The following is a 20,642-nucleotide window of genomic DNA, read 5'->3' as shown; positions in this document are numbered from 1 at the left end:
CAAAAACTTTTAAATAATTTCTTAAAAGCACTAAAAAAATGATTTATAAATTATAGACATGTATATGTTGAACATCCACACCTTTTAAAAACACACAATAAAAGTGTTAATAAATAAAAACAAATACTAACGTTTGTTGTCTTAAATATCTTCTGGTCAAATATTGATGGCAATGGATGATCTTTTGTCGGACCTCTCTTGGTTATGAAATGCTCTGAACAAAGTCTTGAACAACTTGTTGGCTTCCATTGTTTGCGACTGACACGGCATTGTCATATAGATTTGTGTCTTCTTCTATAAAAGGGTATCGATGAACACCAATGGTATAGATTGTATAGATGAACATCAAAAATCAATTATATTTCAACAACCTTAGTAAATTAGAAGTCTAAGTCTGTTAATTAAATGAGTTATCAGGAGTATTTGAAAAGAAGAACAAATTGAAAGTGTATATATTCAATACATTTTAAAGTAGACAAACCAAATTGAAAACATTCGTGCAAAATATTTTTCAAACGGTAAGAGAAACTAAAAACTACTTCCAAACTGAAAATTTAATTATTTATGTCTGTATTAATTTCGTGTACTTTTAAAGTCAACATCTGCCATTTACAGAATGGTCCGAAATAAAGACGATGTAATTTATCTAAATTGCTTTCTAGTATATTCGCTTGTTACGTAAAACTTTATTGAATTGAATATCATAAACAAAGAAACAATATATTGAATTGAATATCACAAACAAAGAAACAATAAATGTTCCCTGCATTTCTTCATTCTAAACGTGTGTTCATCTCATCAGTATGCACGACAGCGTACTGAGTTGGAATTATATCAAATATCACAGAATATATTTATATGTTATCTAATCTGGACAAGTACTTTCCAGGTCTATTGTAAACTGTTGTATTATATTCCAGGTATAAAAATTACCAATAAATTGCAGAAAATGACTTTAAAGGACAATAACTCCATAAGATGTCTATTGAAGATTTTGGTCATGTTGCCTTATTTGTAGATCTTTCTTTGCTTAATAGTTTTGCTATTTACAGTATATCTCAATCTATAATGATATTCAAGATAATTAACAACAAGAATATGCCTATAGTACACGGATGCCCCACTTGCACTATCATTTTCTATGTTCAGTGGACCGTGAAATTGGGGTCAAAACTCTAATTTGGCATTAAAATTAAAAAGATCATATCATAGGGAACATGTGTATTAAGTTTCAAGTTGATTGAAATTCAACTTCATCAAAAACTACCTTGACCAAAAACTTTAACCTGAAGCGGGTCAGACAGACAAACGGACGGACGAACGGACGCACAGACCGAAAAACATAATGCCCCTAGGTGGGGCATAAAAATTGCAAAAGGATGCTGTCATGAAAGTCTCCCAAACGAACACCAATTAAATACCCCTCCTCTCCAAAATTTATTTCACCCAGGGCCTGTATAATGCCTGAAATGCCTTTTAATGTTTTTTGGAACGACCGTCAAACAAAATTTGGGCAGTGGGGCATTCACATAATATAAGTATGCCGAAAGAGACGATATAATAATGATTTATAGAAAAGTTACTGAATAATTCTGAAAATCGAAAATATCAAGCAGAAATTATAAGCACCCCCCCCCCCCCCCCCCCCCAACCTTGAAAAAATTGCACCCTAACATGGAAAAAAATCAGGTCACCCCATTGTAGTCTTGAATAGTTACTGAAGACCCCTTATCATTATTTAAATTAGTTTTCAAGTTGTGACCATTTGAAATTGGTTTTTTTATAATTCTCCTGTAGACTTCTATAGTAAACAACTATTTTCTTATTTTAGCCATGGTTGGCCATGTTGGTTGGATGGCAGGGTCATCGGAAACAATTTTCAATCAAGATACCCTACTGAAAATTGTGGCTAAGTTTAATTCTATTTGGCCCAGTAAACTAAGTGGAGTCTCCGAGAAGATTTATGTAAAAGATTACAAAAAATTACGAAAAATTGTTATAAATTGACTATAAAGGGCAATAACTCCTTAAGAGGTCAATTGACAATTTTGGTCATGTTGACTTATTTGTAGATCTTACTTTGCTAAACATTATTGCTGTTAACAGTTTATTTCTATCTATAATAATATTAAAGATAATAACCAAAAACTGCAAAATTTCCTTAAAATTACCAATTCAGGGGCAGCAACTCAACAACGGGATGTCTGATTCGTCAGAAAATTTCAGGGCAGATTGATCTTAACCTGATGAACATTTTTATTCCGTCAGATTTGCTCTTAATGCTTTAGTTTCAGAGATATACGCCAAAAAATGCATTTTACCCCTATGTTCTATTTTTTGCCATGTCGGCAATGTTGGTTGGCAGGCAGGGTCATGGGACACATTTTATAAACTAGATACCCTAATGATGATTGTGGCTAAGTTTGGTTAAATTTGTTTCAGTAGTTTCAGAGGAGAAGATTTTTGTAAAAGATTACAAAAATTAACGAAAAATTCTTAAAAATTGACTTTAAAGGGCAATAGCGCCTTAAGGGCTCAATTGACAATTTTGATCATGTTCACTTATTTGTAGCTCTTACTTTTTTGAATATTTTTGCTGTTTAAAGTTTATCTCTATATATAATAATATTCAAGATAATAACCAACAAGAGGCTCTCAAGAGCCTGTGTCGCTCAACTGTATCTACTGTTGTTTTGGAAATCATGTAAATAAGGTTAAAATCATAATACATAGTATTAGATACCCTAGTAATGATTGAGGCCAAGTTTGATTTAATTTTGTCTAGTAGTTGAATTAAAAGCAGAAGATTTTGGAATTTTTTTTTACAAAAATTACCAATAAATTGCAGAAAAAATGAATTTAAAGGACAATAACTCCAATAAGATATCAATTGAAGATTTTGGTCATGTTGACTTATTTGTAGATCTTTCTTTGCTTAATAGTTTTGCTATTTACAGTATATCTCAATCTATAATGATATTCAAGATAATTAACAACAAGAATGTGTCCATAGTACACGGATGCCCCACTTGCACTATCATTTTCTATGTTCAGTGGACCGTGAAATTTGGGTCAAAACTCTTATTTGGCATTAAAATTAAAAAGATCATATCATAGGAAACATGTGTATTAAGTTTCAAGTTGATTGAAATTCAACTTCATCAAAAACTAACTTGACTAAAAACTTTAACCTGAAGTGACCAAAAACGTTAACCTGAAGCGGGTCAGACAGACGAACGGACGGACGAACGGACGCACAGACCGAAAAACATAATGCCCCTAGGTGGGGCATAAAAATTGCAAAAGGATGCTGTGATGAAAGTCTCCCAAACGATCACCAATTGAATACCCCTCCTCTCCAAAATTTATTTCACCCAGGGCCTGTATAATGCCTGAAATGCCTTTTAATGTTTTTTTGTAACGACCGTCAAACAAAATTTGGGCAGTGGGGCATTCACACAATATAAGTATGCTGAAAGAGACGATATAATAATGATTTATAGAAAAGTTACTGAATAATTCTGAAAATGGAAGATATCAAGCAGAAATTATAAGCACCCCCCCCCCCCCTTGAAAAAATTGCACCCTCCCATGGAAAAAAATCAGGTCATCCCATTGTAGTCTTAAAATAGTTACTGAAGACCCCTTATCATTATTTAAATTAGTTTTCAAGTTGTGACCATTTGAAATTGGTTTTTTTTATAATTCTCCTGTAGACTTCTATAGTAAACAACTATTTTCTTATTTTAGCCATGTTTGGCCATGTTGGTTGGATGGCAGGGTCATCGGAAACAATTTTCAATCAAGATACCCTATTGAAAATTGTGGCTAAGTTTAATTCTATTTGGCCCGGTAAATTAAGTGGAGTCTCCGAGAAGATTTATGTAAAAGATTACAAAAAATTACGAAAAATTGTTATAAATTGACTATAAAGGGCAATAACTCCTTAGGAGGTCAATTGACAATTTTGGTCATGTTGACTTATTTGTAGATCTTACTTTGCTAAACATTATTGCTGTTTACAGTTTATCTCTATCTATAATAATATTAAAGATAATAACCAAAAACTGCAAAATTTTCTTAAAATTACCAATTCAGGGGCAGCAACTCAACAACGGGTTGTCTGATTTGTCAGAAAATTTCAGGGCAGATTGATCTTAACCTGATGAACATTTTTAATCCGTCAGATTTGCTCTTAATGCTTTAGTTTCAGAGATATAAGCCAAAAAATGCTTTTTACCCCTATGTTCTATTTTTTGCCATGTCGGCCATGTTGTTTGGCAGGCAGGGTCATGGGACTAATTTTTCAAACTCGATACCCTAATGATGATTGTGGCCAAGTTTGGTTTAATTTGTTTCAGTAGTTTCAGAGGAGAAGATTTTTGCAAAAGATTACAAAAAATTACGAAAAATTCTTAAAAATTGACTTTAAAGGGCAATAGCTCCTTAAGGGCTCAATTGACAAATTTGGTCATTTCACTTATCTGTAGATCTTACTTTGCTGAACATTTTTGCTGTTTAAAGTTTATCTCTATCTATAATAATATTCAAGATAATAACTAACAAGAGGCTCTCAAGAGCCTGTGTCGCTCAACTGTATCTACTGTTGTTTTAGAAATCATGTAAAATAAGGTTAAAATCATAATACATAGTATAAGATACCCTAATAATGATTAAGGCCAATTGAAGATTTTGGTCATGTTGACTTATTTGTAGATCTTTCTTTGCTTAATAGTTTTGTTTTTACAGTATATCTCAATCTATAATGATAGTCAAGATAATTAACAACACGAATGTGTCCATAGTACACGGATGCCCCACTCGCACTATCATTTTTTTTCTATGTTCAGCGGACCGTGAAATTGGGGTCAAAACTCTAATTTGGCATTAAAATTAAAAAGATCATATCATAGGAAACATGTGTACTAAGTTTCAAGTTGATTGGACTTCAACTTCATCAAAAACTACCTTGACAAAAATCTTTTACCTGAAGTGACCAAAAACTTTAACCTGAAGCGGGACAGACGGACGAACGGACGCACAGACCAAAAACATAATGCCCCTAGGTGGGGCATAAAAATTGCAAAAGGATGCTGTCATGAGAGTCTCCCAAACGAACACCAATTGAATACCCTCCTCTCCAAAATTTATTTCACACAGGGCCTGTATAATGCCAGAAATGCCTTTAAATGTTTTTTGGAACGACCTTAGAGGACTCGGATACCTGTGTGCTGCAAGGGAAAAAACACAGTCTTAGAGGACTCGGATACCTGTGTGCTGCAAGGGAAAAAACACAGTCTTAGAGGACTCGGATACCTGTGTGCTGCAACGGAAAGAACACAGTCTTAGAGGACTCGGATACCTGTGTGCTGCAAGGGAAAAACACAGTCTTAGAGGACTCGGATACCTGTGTGCTGCAAGGGAAAAAACACAGTCTTAGAGGACTCGGATACCTGTGTGCTGCAACGGAAAGAACACAGTCTTAGAGGACTCGGATACCTGTGTGCTGCAAGGGAAAGAACACATTCTTAGAGGACTCAAATACCTGTGTGCTGCAAGGGAAAGAACCAGTCTTAGAGGACTCAGATACCTGTGTGCTGCAAGGGAAAGAACACAGTCTTAGAGGACTCAGATACCTGTGTGCTGCAAGGGAAAGAACCAGTCCTAGAGGACTCGGATACCTGTGTGCTGCAAGGGAAAGAACCAGTCCTATAGGACTCGGATACCTGTGTTCTGCAAGGGAAAGAACCAGTCTTTTTCCAGAATGTAACGCAAAAATAAAATCAACGCAAATAAAAAGGGAGGGCTCGAAACATGATGAATAAATGCAATACATAAGGATAAGGGAAAGGCGTTTGTTACAGATGTATCAATTTGATCATTTGTTTATTTTTTCCACATCTCCATGATCTCATAAATATGAAATTTTCATCTGTGTGAACTGCAGATATTACATAAAGCATGTAACTGTTATGGGAGGGGTCTTGGACAATCGAGCCGATGGTTTAGGTCACAAAACGGATTGCCGTCTTTCGATTAGATTCTTGTAAAAATGCTGTTTTAAGTTTAATTTTTACGCTTAAAATCAACTTGAAATGTAAAAAAATTGTATATGTGATGATAACTCAGAAATATATATAGATATATATATATGAATGGGTTATGATTTGGGGTGTTTTTAAAATCACAATCGTTCCTTCAAGATGTTATGTCGTTTCCACAAGATAGTGATCTCGTTCCCTCAAGGTTCTATGTCGTTCCCTCAAGATATTATGTCGTTCCCTCAAGATATTATCCTGTTCCCTGAAGATATAATGTCGTTCCTTTAAGATATTATGCTGTTCCCACAACATAGCAATACAATTATATTAATATATTAACTATCTTGTGGGAACGACATAATATCTTGAGGGAACGAGATAACTATCTTAAGGGAACACCATACATCTTGAGGGATCGACATAGTATCTTGAGGGAACGACATAATTTCTTGAGGGAACGTCATATTATCTTGAGGGAACGAGATCACTATCTTGTGGAAACGACATAGCATCTTGAGGGAACGAGATAACTATCTTGTTGAAACGACATAGTATCTTGAGGGAACGACATAGCATCTTGAGGGAACGAGATAACTATCTTGTGGTAATGACATAGCATCTTGAGGGAACGTGATCACTTTCTTGTGGGAACGACATAGCATCTCGAGGGAACGACATAGTATCTTGAGGGAACAACATATTTTTTTTATGGCCGCATTCTTCCATCAAAAAACAAAAAACAAAAAACAAAAAAAAAACTTAATAATCTTTTAAACGATTCCCGCCTAATACAGCAGACTCGCTACTAAACGTTAATATACCAACTGGTATCGTCTTGTTGCCGCTATTGTTTAATACCCTTTGCGAATTCAAGACTTATGGAAACATATCCCTTGCCTAGTTGGAAATCCCCTTTGCGGTAGTTTTCGGTAGTCTAAATATGTCGGAGTAAAAAAGAAATCGACACAATTGAAGCCGACAGGTTCATTTAATCAGTAGAAAAAATAATGACCCAACTCACGAGTCTTCCCCGATCAAATCACTAGATAATTGAATCAGTTAAATTATTAAATTTGTGTTAGAATGGTTTCTAGTATATGAGGGTCTGAATGAGGTTTATAGAAAACAGAAAAATGCCCTGGAAGTAATTTTAGCACAGAAGAGGAGAGATTTAAAATGGTGCAAAAATATAAAAGAAAGGAAAATCAAATTATGGGCGAAAAGAATTATAAATAAATATTTGAAGACCCCCATTCAAACTCTCATAAATAACCGGTAACTATGGAACGCCATAGCTGTCTTATGTGTCTTTTTTATTGCTTTTCTATAATACGAAGGTGCTTTTCTATTATACGATGGTGGTTTTCTATTATACGAAGGTGCTTTTCTATTATACGAAGGTGCTTTTCTATTATACGATGGTGCTTTTCTATTATACGATGGTGGTTTTCTATTATACGAAGGTGCTTTTCTATTATACGAAGGTGCTTTTCTATTATACGATGGTGGTTTTCTATTATACGAAAGTCTTTTCTATTACACGAAGGTGGTTTTCTATTATACGAAGGTGGTTTTCTATTATACGATGGTGGTTTTCTATTATACGAAGGTGGTTTTCTATTATACGGAGGTGCTTTTCTATTATACGATGGTGCTTTTCTATTATACGAAGGTGGTTTTCTATTATACGAAGGTGCTTTTCTATTATACGATGGTGCTTTTCTATTATACGAAGGTGCTTTTCTATTATACGATGGTGCTTTTTTATTATAATAAGGTGCTTTTTTATTATGTGATGGTGGTTCCCGTGATTAACCGGAAGTGTGGAGTTTATTTGAAAAAAGGGACGGACCAATTGCTAATGAAATATGAAAAAAAAAATTAAATCAAGAAAATCAATTAAGTCTTTAAAAGTTTTTAGGGATTATTATATTTGAAATAAAGAAAATAATTAAACATAAATGATTTATATAAGTGAATTTATCAATATACCGTAATTCTACCACCTGCTAAACCGGCATTGTTTTAGACGATATATATTGAAAAATGGCGGGATCTACGAGCATGTTGTTAGATTTTGGATATCAGGCTATACTATGGAAATTCAATGTACCATTTCAATTTTAAATAAAGGTATTTTACCTCAAATAACATTGATTTGTGTCAAAAACCTGTGTTATGTCAACCTTTAATATTGTGTCCAGGGATTGACCTCTGAGCTCGTATCAGACTGTGCTGGGCGAAGCACTTTGTTTGTATTGTATTTACTTTCAATGCATCAGAGTTTGATTAGAGTTAATGACAGTTGAACAAGAGCTACTTGTTGTATTAAAAAATATGTTGTTCAAATATTAAAATGAAATAGTTAGTTCAACATTTTAAGTAGATTTTGTATCGCTTAATGGAGTCAAAAAGCGAGACATAGGTATGCTGTTTCCGGCGGCGTCAACAATGTATTAGTTTGTGATTAGGTCTAGTTTATGGTGAAGCACTAGTGATAAGTTAAAGATATTTGGTATGCAGTTGTATTAGTATTGACACATCTCATTACCATGGAGATTATTGGCCATGCCCCCTCAGTTATGGTCTATTGACTCTGAAATTATTCCTAAGAATCATGTATTAGTTTGTGATTAGGTCAATTATTGGGGGAACCAATAGTGGTAAGTTAATGATACTTGGTAAGCAGTTGTATAAGCATTGGCATATCGTATTTCCATGGAGATTATTTTGCCCGTCCCCTCAGTCATTGTCTATTGACTGAATTTTTCGTTTAGTTTTTATGGAGCCTGCGACTTTTGTCACAGAAAGCTCGACATATGGATAGTGATCCGGCGGCGTTAGCTAACTTCTTAAAAGCTTTATATTTTAGGTGGAAGACCTGGATTGTTCATACTTTGTATATAGATGCTCAATGATACTAAGTTTCCGTCTGTCACATGGCCAATGTCCTTGACCCCATTTTCATGTTTCAGTGACTGCTTGAAAAAAAAGTTATGATTTTTTGTAATGTTAATTTCTCTCTTATTATGAGTAATAGGATAACTTTATTTGGTATGTGCGTACCTTGTAAGGTCCTCATGCCAGTCAGACAGTTTTCACTTGACCTCAACCTCATTTCATGGATCAGTGAACAAGGTTAAGTTTTGGTATTGAAGTCTTTATCACAGATACTTTAAGCAGTAGGTCCAGTATCTTTGGCGTATGAAATGATTGTAAGGTGTACATGTCCATCTGGCAGGTGTCATCTGACCTTGACCTCATTTTCATGGTTCAGTGGTTTTAGTTAAGCTTTTGTGTTTTGGTTATTTTTTCTTTTACTATAAGCAATATGTCAACTAAATTTAGTGTATGGAATTATTGTAAGGTGTACATGTATTTCTTGTTTGGTTTATATTACCTTGACCTGATTTTTATACTCATGTTTATGTGATAGTTAGGCTTTCTATTTAGGACTATCAACATATTATCAATGTTAAGTAAAGAAGGCGAGACATTTCAGTGTGTGCACTCTTGTCATGTATTAGTTTGTGATTAGGTCAGTTTATGGGGAACCACTAATGGTAAGTTAATGATAATAGGTATGCAGTTGTATAAGCATTGGCATATGTCATTTCCATGGAGATTATTTGGCCCCGCCCCCTCAGTCATGGTCTATATTGACTTTGAATTTTTTGCTTAATAGACCAGTTTCACATAAGCGACTTATCAACCCTGATCTCGAAATCATATGCGCGTTTTAGTTTAAATCCCGCGATAATTAACGATATCATACGTGACGGGGGCTATCCAATTTATTCTTATATTTGGCAACACAATAATAAATACCGATAATACACATCTTTCTCTCTTGGTGTGTGCTGGAGGCAGGTAAACAGATGATACCACTGAGTACACTGTATGTTTTTCACGGCGATCAGGGATTTTAAACGTGTAGAAAGACATTCGCATTAGATTTTTGTAACAAATGATGTAGTTTTTTTCAATATTAATTCTTTTTTTACAGCTGTCATTACTTAAATTGATTAATCAGCATGCGTTCATGTATACATTTACTTTCTCATAACATATTGTATTTCAACGCTCTAACATTTTGAGTGTCTCTAAGAACAGGTACTAGTAATTCAATTATATATTCTTTAGAACATGTATTTGGTTTTATAATTAGAAAATGTGGACATATCCTTCGGACGTAGTACTAGTAAAATCCTTGTTATGTAAAAATTATCTGTTTACTTATTCTGATTAATAACGAAAGAATTTACAATAAGATATCATTATCAGTTATTGAATATCCTGCTTTACCATAAAATAAGATCAAATTGCTGAATGACCCCCCTCCTAAATCATTAAAATATATCTAGTTGCATTAACCGTAATATCTCAGTGTAAATTAGGTACATGTATCTTATACAGAAATAGGGTTTACATTTTTAACATCTATATTAGGGGATGACCATTTGATTTTCGGGAGGGGGGGGGGGGGGGGGGGTATTTTAGACAAATCAATATCCTGTCCTAGTAAGAGCTGAAAATAAATACCCACGGCAAGTTGAAAAAGAAAAATCTTCATCACAAAATGCAGGAAATAATTGTGAACAAAAGTTAAATATATATAAGAATGCGTAGCAACTTGGACATTAAATCGTGGTTGACAGTATAATATTCCCAGGTAGCAAAACAGATGACCATGAATATTCAATCCGAAAAAATCCTTCTGGCTTCCGTCAGAATATCAAATGGTCGTCCCCTTTTCAGCAACTGTATGTAGAAAAGGGTACGTTATTATCAAATGTCACCTGGTGAGATTGTACAAGGTAAAACTAGGATTCCACATGGCTAAGGTGTTAATTGACTTCTTAATTCATCAATGACCTAATATATTAATATGAAGTGACCCCCGCTTATTTTTCTAATTTATTCTTCCCGCTAAGTAAACGACCTCAGCGGGAATCCAAGCATTTCTTCGGGACAATTAAATTAAGGTACAAAGTCAGGCGGCATATTAGATCGTCTATTACTAAAACCTACAACACAACAGTAGTCCGTTTAAAAATCTTTTAATGTGTCATTGTTAATAAAGTTGTCTCGTCAATATATATTTTGATTCAAAAGATGCTCGTGTACATATAAACGCAAACACTTAATCAGGTGATTGTTTTCCCAGGTCTGCATGATCACTGCTCTGCATCAACCGTAAGCCCCCAGTCGATGAATTCTCGGGAATTATCGCATGAGTTCATAGTTTGGCTAATTAGGTTAGACATGCGCAGTAAAATGTGAAACTGGTCACTACAAACCAGTAAAAGTCTAAAATGGCCTATATCTGTACTCGACTGTACTGATTTTTACTCGACCAGTCTGAATTGGTCTGAATTTTACTCGACATTACTCGACCCCAGTCTTAACCATACTCGACCGTACTGATTTGTACTTGACCCTTATCTTTGCCATTGAAAATAGTCTGAACTATTACTCGACCAGTCTGAAACAGTCTTAACCCATTCTTGATCTGTACTCGACCAATTTTTTCAGTCTAAACCATACTCGACCAAAGGTCTGAATAATACTCGACTAGTCTGAACCATGCTTGACCAAAAAACCTATACTTTTTTTAATTTTAGCTGTTAAAATTAATTTTTTTTTTCTGACATGACAACAGCCACAATATAATTAAGATATATATAAAAACATATTTTTACATCCTTACATCATGTACATGATTTTCAGATTTATCAAATAGAGATAGTTAAATTAAATTATCTTATATAATAATTTAATTATATTAATTTTAAAGTTTTAGAGTTTTGTTAAAAAAAAAGATTTTCTTTTAACTAAAAACCACACCTTTACTGAGGGTAATAAAACCTTATTAAGGTGCTTCTTGTTTGGCATGTTTTTTTTTTTTTTTTTTTTTAAACTTCATTTTCCTAAATTCTTAAAGAAAAACTATATAGGTTTCATGGTTACATACAATAGTTATATAATTATCTTTTTAATGAGGCAACAACAGCCAAAAAATCACTGAATTTGTTTAACCTTGTATTAGAAATATATCTATTCTTATTATAATTTGGGATACATTATATATAATATATATCAAAAATGGATAAAAAAATTAAAGAAATAGATAAAATTTTTCTTCTGATTAGTAGTAAAGTATAAAGTAATATCTTCTGCTTGGGGCAAACTCATTAAAAAGATCACACCTGGTCAGAGAGTATTAATTTCTAATTAACATTCATTAAAAATTGCCATATCCTGTAAAACTTAAATCGCAAGGCCTTTTGATTTCACTAGATAAGTAATACACGAGTTTAAGAAAAAAAGGGCTGTCTTTTTACCTGTAAAACACACATGTTCTGAGGTAAATAAACCTTATTAAAGTGCTTCTTATGCCATGTCTTTAATTTTGACAAAAGTTATTTAAATTTAATTGAAATAAATTTTTTCTGCAACTTTGGAACACATTTCCTTTTTTAAATGGTTATCAAGGATTGCTATAGAAGTTCTATTATCATGATTATATTAAATTCTTGGTTTTACAAAATAAGGTATTATTTTTAAAATTTATTAAGTTGCTTTATATACTATTTTAAATATATTTTAATAAAAAAAATTTTCACTGCATTATTAACTAAACTCAACTGACACCATAAATCTATACAAGGCTTAAGTAAATGGTGAAAATTGTCCAGTAACCATAAAATATATCTGAAACATTCAAAAAATTTGAATAACATTGAAAATATTAGTCACAATTCAGTTTTGAGATTATTTGATCAGCTTGTTTTATTTTTATTTTAAAGGTGATATATATATATGTAAGTGTTGATAAATATGGTGTTGAATTTATATTATGTTTATTGTGAAATTTTGGTTTCAATGCCATATTGAATACATTTTAAATTTCAAATTGTTGTTCAAATTTCTAGCCAGGGGAAATAGCTGTTAAAAACAGTTCCTAAATTGATGAAATACAATAGATAGATACAAAAATGAGGTCTAGCTTGGTTAAGACTTAGTCGAGTATGGTTCAGACTAGGTCGAGTATGGTTCAGACTAGGTCAAGTCTGGTTCAGACTAGGTCGAGCATGGTTCAGACTAGGTCGAGCATGGTTCAGACGAAAATAAAATGGTTAAGTACTGGTCGAGTACAAGTTCAGACTGTTAAGTATGGTTCAGACTACAGTCGAATATTATCAAGAAAATTTCAGACCAATTCAGACTGGTCGAGTATAAATCAGTACAGTCGAGTACAAATATAGGCCATTTCAGACTTTTACTGGTTTGTAGTGGTTGTATTAAATGTATTTGTTTGTGATAAGGAACCACTAGTGGTAAGTTAATGACAATTGGTATGCAGTTGTATAAGCATTGGCATATGTCATTTCCATGGAGATTATTTGGCCCCGCCCCTCAGTCATGGTCTATTGACTTAAACTTTTGCTTAGTTTTCATGCATTAGTTTGTTATTAGGTTGGTTTATCGGGAACCACTAGTGGTAGGTCAATGATATTTGGTATGCAGTTGTCATAACATTTGTACATCTCATTACCACAAAGATTATTTGACCTTGCCCCCTCAGTTATGGTTTATTGACTTTGAAATTTCGCCTAGTTTACATGTATTAGTTTGTGTTTAAGTTTGTGTAAAGGGAATTATGATAAGTCAATGGTATTTGGTATTAGCATTGGCACATCTCATTTCAATGGAGATTGTTTAGCCATGTACCTTCAGTCATGGTTCATTGACTTTGAATATTTGCATAACTTGCATGTTAAAGTGTTGCTATTTTAATTTCAACATATGCATTATAAAAATTACCAAAAAGGGAGACATGATAACAGTTTATTTATTTTAGTAAACCTGACTGGAGGAATTTCAGTAGAAAAAAATCTATTTAATTTGAATTTTTTGTGTTCGATATCTTCATACCATTACTCTAAGTTTTAAAAAGGTATCTGGGGGGGGGGGGACATGCCCTCCAGACCCTCTTAGAAAATTTCTCGCATTTGGTCCTCAACAGTGATACTACTAAAAACAGCTGAGAACATTCAAATATTACTGATAGACTAACTTTAGATAAACACCTCTGCGTTATAGATGAGCATCACCACACAAGTTGGAGATTGTTCTTAGAGGGAGAACGGTAGAAGATGCCTTGAAATGAAATTTAGCTCAAGTTCAAGATAGGTGATTCTCCTATATAGCCAAATTTAATCACTGGAAAGCATTTTCGCAAATATTAGCATTGATTTCATTAAATCAAAAATGCTTTTAACCAAATTCTAATAGTAAAAATAAGTACATTCAGCTACAAACTAGTACCTCGGACAGTTTCGAAAAGTACATGTTCGCTAAAGCTTGCCGAAACATTTTTTTTAAAATCAATGGACTTGTGTACTCCCGCAATACTTGTGACACAGTAAAACCTGTCTAAACCGAACCGATTACAGTTAGTTGAAGTAGAGACATATAAAACAAGAGATTGGAAACTCTGAATATTATACAATAGAAAATTGAAGAGGTTTCGGTCTGGAACATTTTATGACAAAATGAAGTTTTCATATTATCATGACAATATTTTGAAACTTACTAAATAACAAAGTATTGAGGGGCATGTGTTGATTTTTGATTCTTCTTTTACAACTTCTGTGATCGGTATATTTATTGAAAAGTTAAGGAATATTTCTGAAAACTTAACTACTTTCTTTCTTTATATATGACTCTTATACATGTTATATTCTTATAAAAGCATGTGGCTGCGATATTTCTCGAGATTTCACAAAGTTGCTTATCTCTAGTATTATATGTCTCTGGTTGAAGTACTTTTTAATTTGGCAAATTGTAAGACCAATGACTTAATATTCAGGACACAATTAATGATTTTCAGTTCAAACACAAACATTTAAATATTTGTTCATTATCGGCCAAATTCTTTTAATGCATGTAAAAGTCACAGTTACATAAGTTTTCATTTAAAGCATTACCGAATAATTTCATTTAGCTGAACCATGTAGCCAACCTTTATATATAAAAAATAAAGAAAAAACAGGGAATGGCAATAATTCGATATAAAACATCAAACAGCACCAACACCACCAATCAAGCCATCAAAATAGAGACATACAGCGACAACACAAAAAGGAAAATGTACAGAAGGTAGTCAGAGAGAAGTCCCGACTTGGTACAGGCACTCTGGCAAAACTTGGCAGAGTGGTGGGGTTGAACCATGTTTATGGGTACACTAACCTTGCCCCTCAATCTACTCGACTTCCTATCAAGATTCGAAAGACGCGCAGCAAAAAGACTTGCACAATACAATTGCCTACTCAGCGTCCATATAAGTTAGAAAAATTGTTTATAATAAATACTAAAATAGTTAGAGGATATATGGATCTGTACATTGTACATGTACTACCTCTACACAAAATGATACAGTTACATATAACCAATATACCACTTTAAAGCTTGAAGTTGTTGAAAAGTCATGGGGTTTTATAAGATTAAGTATATAAAGAAGTTATGCAGTTATCCATTTACGTTGAAGATATGACGGCAACTTAGTAAATTACAAATAAGTTTTAATAACCAGTTTAGTTATTTCTTTCAATGACTTCCAAACATTCAAGATAAAAATCTATTCCAAAGTTAGTATTGCTTTTTATCAATTGTCGAGTTAAATCCAGCCTGCATTGATCACTTATCATGTGTGCAAGGGGTCCAAATATTGGTCTCTCGTCCTCTTCTACATCATTTTGATCCACATAGCCTTCAATTCCATAATCTTGCAAATTTGCTTCTCCTTCGGTAATTCCTACGGCATTTTGAAGTTGACATGAAGTCCACAAGCTCAATGGAGATGAATTAACAGTGCGTAGTCTATGACCAGCCCATACCTCTGCCCAAAATTGCAGCTTCCTGTTTATTTCGTCCATGAAAACAAAGTGGAGAGCAGCTAAGTTTGTCAGTTTTAGTGGGTCTAGATAACCTTCATCTTCCATGAAATAAAATAAGTTGTAAAAGTAACTAAGCACACCTTCATACACATCTCTCCATAGTCTCTCAATCCGTTGATTATGAGTGCTTTTTCCCGTTACCATACTGTTTGGGCCTTTTTGAATCAACTTGTAGTTTGCCACAGAAACATTTTCCAATCCTTTGTCAGACCTAACTTTATCGGGTATCCCATACTTTGCAACACCGGAGAAGAAACAATCCAAAACTGTTCTTGATGTGTTGTTGTCGGTACATTTTAAAAATGTTATCAATCGACTAAACCCGTCAATGCCACCTACAATAACAAATCTCCACCGGACAAGTTTATGGTTTGTATCTTTGTGCCAGAGGTGATTTGGACCCATTACATTGTAAACACACCTATGAAGCCTACCAGTACGTCTTGCCTGTACTCCGGCGGTATCTAATCGATGCATACACTCCCTCAGTCTCCATCTCTGTACTCTTATGCCTTTTAATAGAAGCATCTTTTGCAATAGTGTTTCGCCACATAATGGAAACTCTTTTATTATTTGTCCAAGTGTCAAGTCTAAATCACTATCATCAATTTGTGTAAAATTCATTTTGCTTAATCCGAACTGTGACATTCTTCGGTAAATGGTGCTTTCAGACACGGACAACAATTTAGAAATGTCGGATATTTTAAATCCATTTTCCAGAACATTTTTTAGAACAGACTTTGTAATATCAAATTTCGAAGGGCCGCATTCAGAGTTTATTTTATTAGGGGCAGACGAACGGTTCCATATTTTACACATTCAGTTCTTAACTTCATCATATCTGCCCTTCTAGTTACACCTAATATTTCCATTTCATGTGTCGAAAGCCTACATACAATGTCTGGAGTGATTTTCTCTCTCTCAAAGTTTGGAAATGCTTGCTGCAAGTTTAATTTATGTAAAACGTTTAACATTTTAGTGTTCACAGCCATGGCCGCCATGTTGGTTCGGTGAGATTCAAATACACGCCACGCTTCCGGTTAATCACGGGAACCACCATCACATAATAAAAAAGCACCTTATTATAATAAAAAAGCACCATCGTATAATAGAAAAGCACCTTCGTATAATACAAAAGCACCATCGTATAATAGAAAAGCACCATCGTGTAATAGAAAAGCACCTTCGTATAATAGAAAAGTAATAAAAAAGACACATAAGACAGCTATGGCGTTCCATAGGTAACGTCTAAAATTGAAACATCATTGTGTGTTGACATTTTTCCCCACGTGTAGTACTTGAAATACACAGAGTTTCATTGACTTTGGTACCAATAAAAAATATACATCAATCAACGTGCACAGAAAATAATTTATATGTTGCGGCTCTCATGTTTTATTCTCGCTATTTTAAGTTCATAGTTTTTCACTAGCAAGGACTTTTAAATATTTAAAGGAGTCTTTAATTGCACAGAAATATTTATTATATGTCTGTTAGTTCATACATAATGTCAGTTTATATATGAAAATTTCAAACAAATACTGTTTTCATTTATCATGAAGACTCCAGAATAACGTAAATGTTAGTACTTCGCCGGTTGTCATTTTCACAATGACCTTCCAAGAAATACCAGAACGAAACACAACCAACACAAGTGCCGTGGTGCACTTTACATGTAGCATGTGTTTATTTCCTAGTTTATCAAGAAGTTCTGCTGTTCAATCCGTCCGTCGTTTTGTGATGACTTTATAGCGTTGATCCGTGACTTACGATCAAGCGAGTAAATGATCATCACTAAAAATATTTTAAATAAACCTTAAGGTGGATGGTGGGTCTTAATTAAAATCCATAGAATTTTTCAATAATTTGTCAAAACGTAGTTTTTATCATGCTTCTTTCCAAAATATAATAAAAAGTATGGGTCACCGGACTTTTTTTCACGCTACAGGTTGTGCAAAATTGTAAGATTTTGAATAGATTATGCATGGAAAATCCAATTTTGTGTGATAAAAAGAAAACTACACCATAGAATTTTAAGATAAAATGTGAGAAGATAGCTCTAGATCTTATAACATGCTTTCAGATAACAAAAAGAAAAAATGGGGTCACCGAACTTGTTTTCTTGCTAAATATTAAAATAAAAAAATTCACAACACATTCTATTATGAAAATTGCTTTATCTTAGTTATCTCTCCTCCTATCTGAGTTATCTCCCCTTATGTGGCAATGTTGAAAAAAAAAATAATCAAACAAAAATATTGTGTTTTTTTATCAGAAAATACAGTCGTAAATATGATAAAACACATACTTTTCTGTATTAACATGAAAAGGCTTACACATGAGTTACATACTACTCTCAAAATTTGCACATTTCATTAAAGATCTAGACCAATTGTTATCTGCTACTTCAATATCCAAGATGGAAGAAGATACCCCAGCCACCTTAATCGTTGCGTTTGTTTTTCTGCATTGAAAATTCTGTACAGGTTTCTTCAAGTGTTTTGTTATTTTTGTTTACTTTGAGTTTACTGCAGATTATATAGTATCGGTTTAAATCATACACAACTTTATATAGACTCAGGACAATTTAAAACTTGACAAATCTGGAAAGTTCACTGACAGGATTCGATTTGAAAAAGTGGTAAATGCTTTTGAGAAGATTTATGTATTCATCTGAACATTGAAAATGATGCAGGTACCAGCAATCAACTAATAAATCACCGGGTAGTTTAACTTAGTGTAAGGCTTATCAACATTATTATGATGAGCCGGATAAAATGAAACAACAGCTATTATTTTTAATAGATTCTTCTTGTTCCAATTGTAAAAACCTCGATAGCTTCTGGGGCGCAGCCCCCCAGACCCCCGGCCTCGGTAATAACAGAAGGCAAGCTAGCCACTGCAGTGATATACATGTTTTTTGACAAATTTTATTAAAATATCAATATAATTTTACTTTTACTTGTTTTCCAGATCTAGATATGTAAATTATAGATCGTAATAACTGGGTTGTGGAAACTACGTATTACTTTATTACCTAATTAAGCTGGGATGTTAAAATACTTGAAGCATAAAACAATAATGCTTGGTGTTAATATGGTGTGTATAACTGGTTTTCTACTGACATTGATGAATACCCAAGCAAACCAAAGCTGCAGTGAAACTATAAAAGACAGAACACTATTGGCTTTGACAGAACGAACCATCAACAAATCCAAAGCCACACAGACGGCTTATACACGTAAAATTCTTATAAAAACGTCATATCCGATAGTACTATCACAACCGTATAAAATAAACAATGAAGGTATCTGCCGACATGTTCCAAAGATAACATGTATTGTGATGGTTCATACATCCCTCAACCATTTTGAAAGAAAGTACAATTTACGAAAAACTTTTAACTCAACTTATTACAGTCCAAATATTATCCGTGTCGTTTTCTTATTGGGACTGACACATAATTCAACACTTCAGACTATGATTGAATACGAAAGCTTAGTACATCAAGATATTGTCCAGGGATATTTTATGGACACTTACCATAACTTAACTAATAAAGGAGTCATGGGTCTTAAATGGATTACAGAACATTGCAAAAACGCAGAATTTGTCGCCAAAATAGACGATGACGTATTTATGAATTTCAATAAAATATTTGGAAGCTTAAAATTTATAAAAGATGTGAACAGGTTTTTGGCTTGTAATAGATTGGAAGCAGATACAAATCCAATACAACGTGGAATCAACGATACATGGTATGTACACAGAGATAAATTCAAAAGATTGGAATTTTATCCATACACCTCATGTAGTGGATTGGCCGTGTTCATTTCAATCGACCTTATTCCTTTGTTATACAAAGCTGCATTAATATCGCCATTTTTCTGGGTGGATGACTTTTATTTATTTGGTATTTTACTTGCAAAGATTCACGGTGTTGTGCATTATGGAATAAATACACATATTTCCCTCAATCATCAAAGAACATTCAACTGCTTCTCAAATTATGGGAATAAATGTGATTTACTTGTTGGTCTTACAGATCCAGATAACAATCGTACTAAAATTAGAATTTGGGGATGAAATTGGAAAATAAATAAAAACAATTTAAATACAATGTTAATTTATCTTACATTTACGACATATGACATTCAAGAGCTTGCATCTGCTACTCAGACTTTGTAAAACGTCACCGGTGTCTGGGCAGAAAGTTGACGAACCAGGGTTATGTCAAAGAACGTCTCGTCCTTTTTCTAAAAAAAAGTTCTTCGGAAGCAACAAAATCATTGTTGATAGTTTTCCGTATCAACTTCACAAATAAAAATGATGGTCTTGAGGTATATATTCTAGGTACTGACGTTGTTTATCGTCTTTATTACGTTTTAAAGTGTTCTTTTTTTCTTTTTCTTTATATATTTATAACCTTTACTGTTCAGTCCATTTTTGGTAATATCCTTTTGGCGAGGCTCGGTATTTATATATCCCGCCATTGCGTTATTGTGCTATGGTCATTTTTTTTGTATTTTTGTCTTTTCTTTTTGCTTATATGCTTTGTCTATAGAGTGTCTACATGTCATTTTGTTTTTCTTTGTTGACATAGTTGTTTGTTTTTATTGTAATTAAGATTATAACATAA

The 20,642-nt window shown here is 33.4% G+C and overlaps 1 protein-coding gene across 2 annotated transcripts in view; it reads left to right on the top strand.

The window, feature by feature from the left end:
- The window catches only part of LOC127702084 (beta-1,3-galactosyltransferase 1-like), a 139,937-nt gene extending 119,814 nt beyond the window's left edge, over positions 1-20,123 (top strand). For both annotated transcript variants that reach the window (XM_052206103.1, XM_052206101.1), the window contains exon 2: positions 18,977-20,123. In XM_052206103.1, the coding sequence (XP_052062063.1) occupies positions 19,055-20,089 (1,035 nt within the window). In that variant the 5' untranslated portion in view covers positions 18,977-19,054 and the 3' untranslated portion in view covers positions 20,090-20,123. The remainder of the gene's footprint in view (positions 1-18,976) is intronic.
- The last annotated feature ends 519 nt before the right edge of the window (positions 20,124-20,642 follow it).

This window comes from Mytilus californianus, unplaced genomic scaffold (assembly GCF_021869535.1).
Source record: "Mytilus californianus isolate M0D057914Y unplaced genomic scaffold, xbMytCali1.0.p SCAF_5, whole genome shotgun sequence".
In the NCBI taxonomy this organism is placed as follows: Eukaryota; Metazoa; Mollusca; class Bivalvia; order Mytilida; family Mytilidae; genus Mytilus; species Mytilus californianus.
Note: the sequence above shows the minus strand (reverse complement) of the source record. Positions and strands in the feature narration are given on the sequence as shown.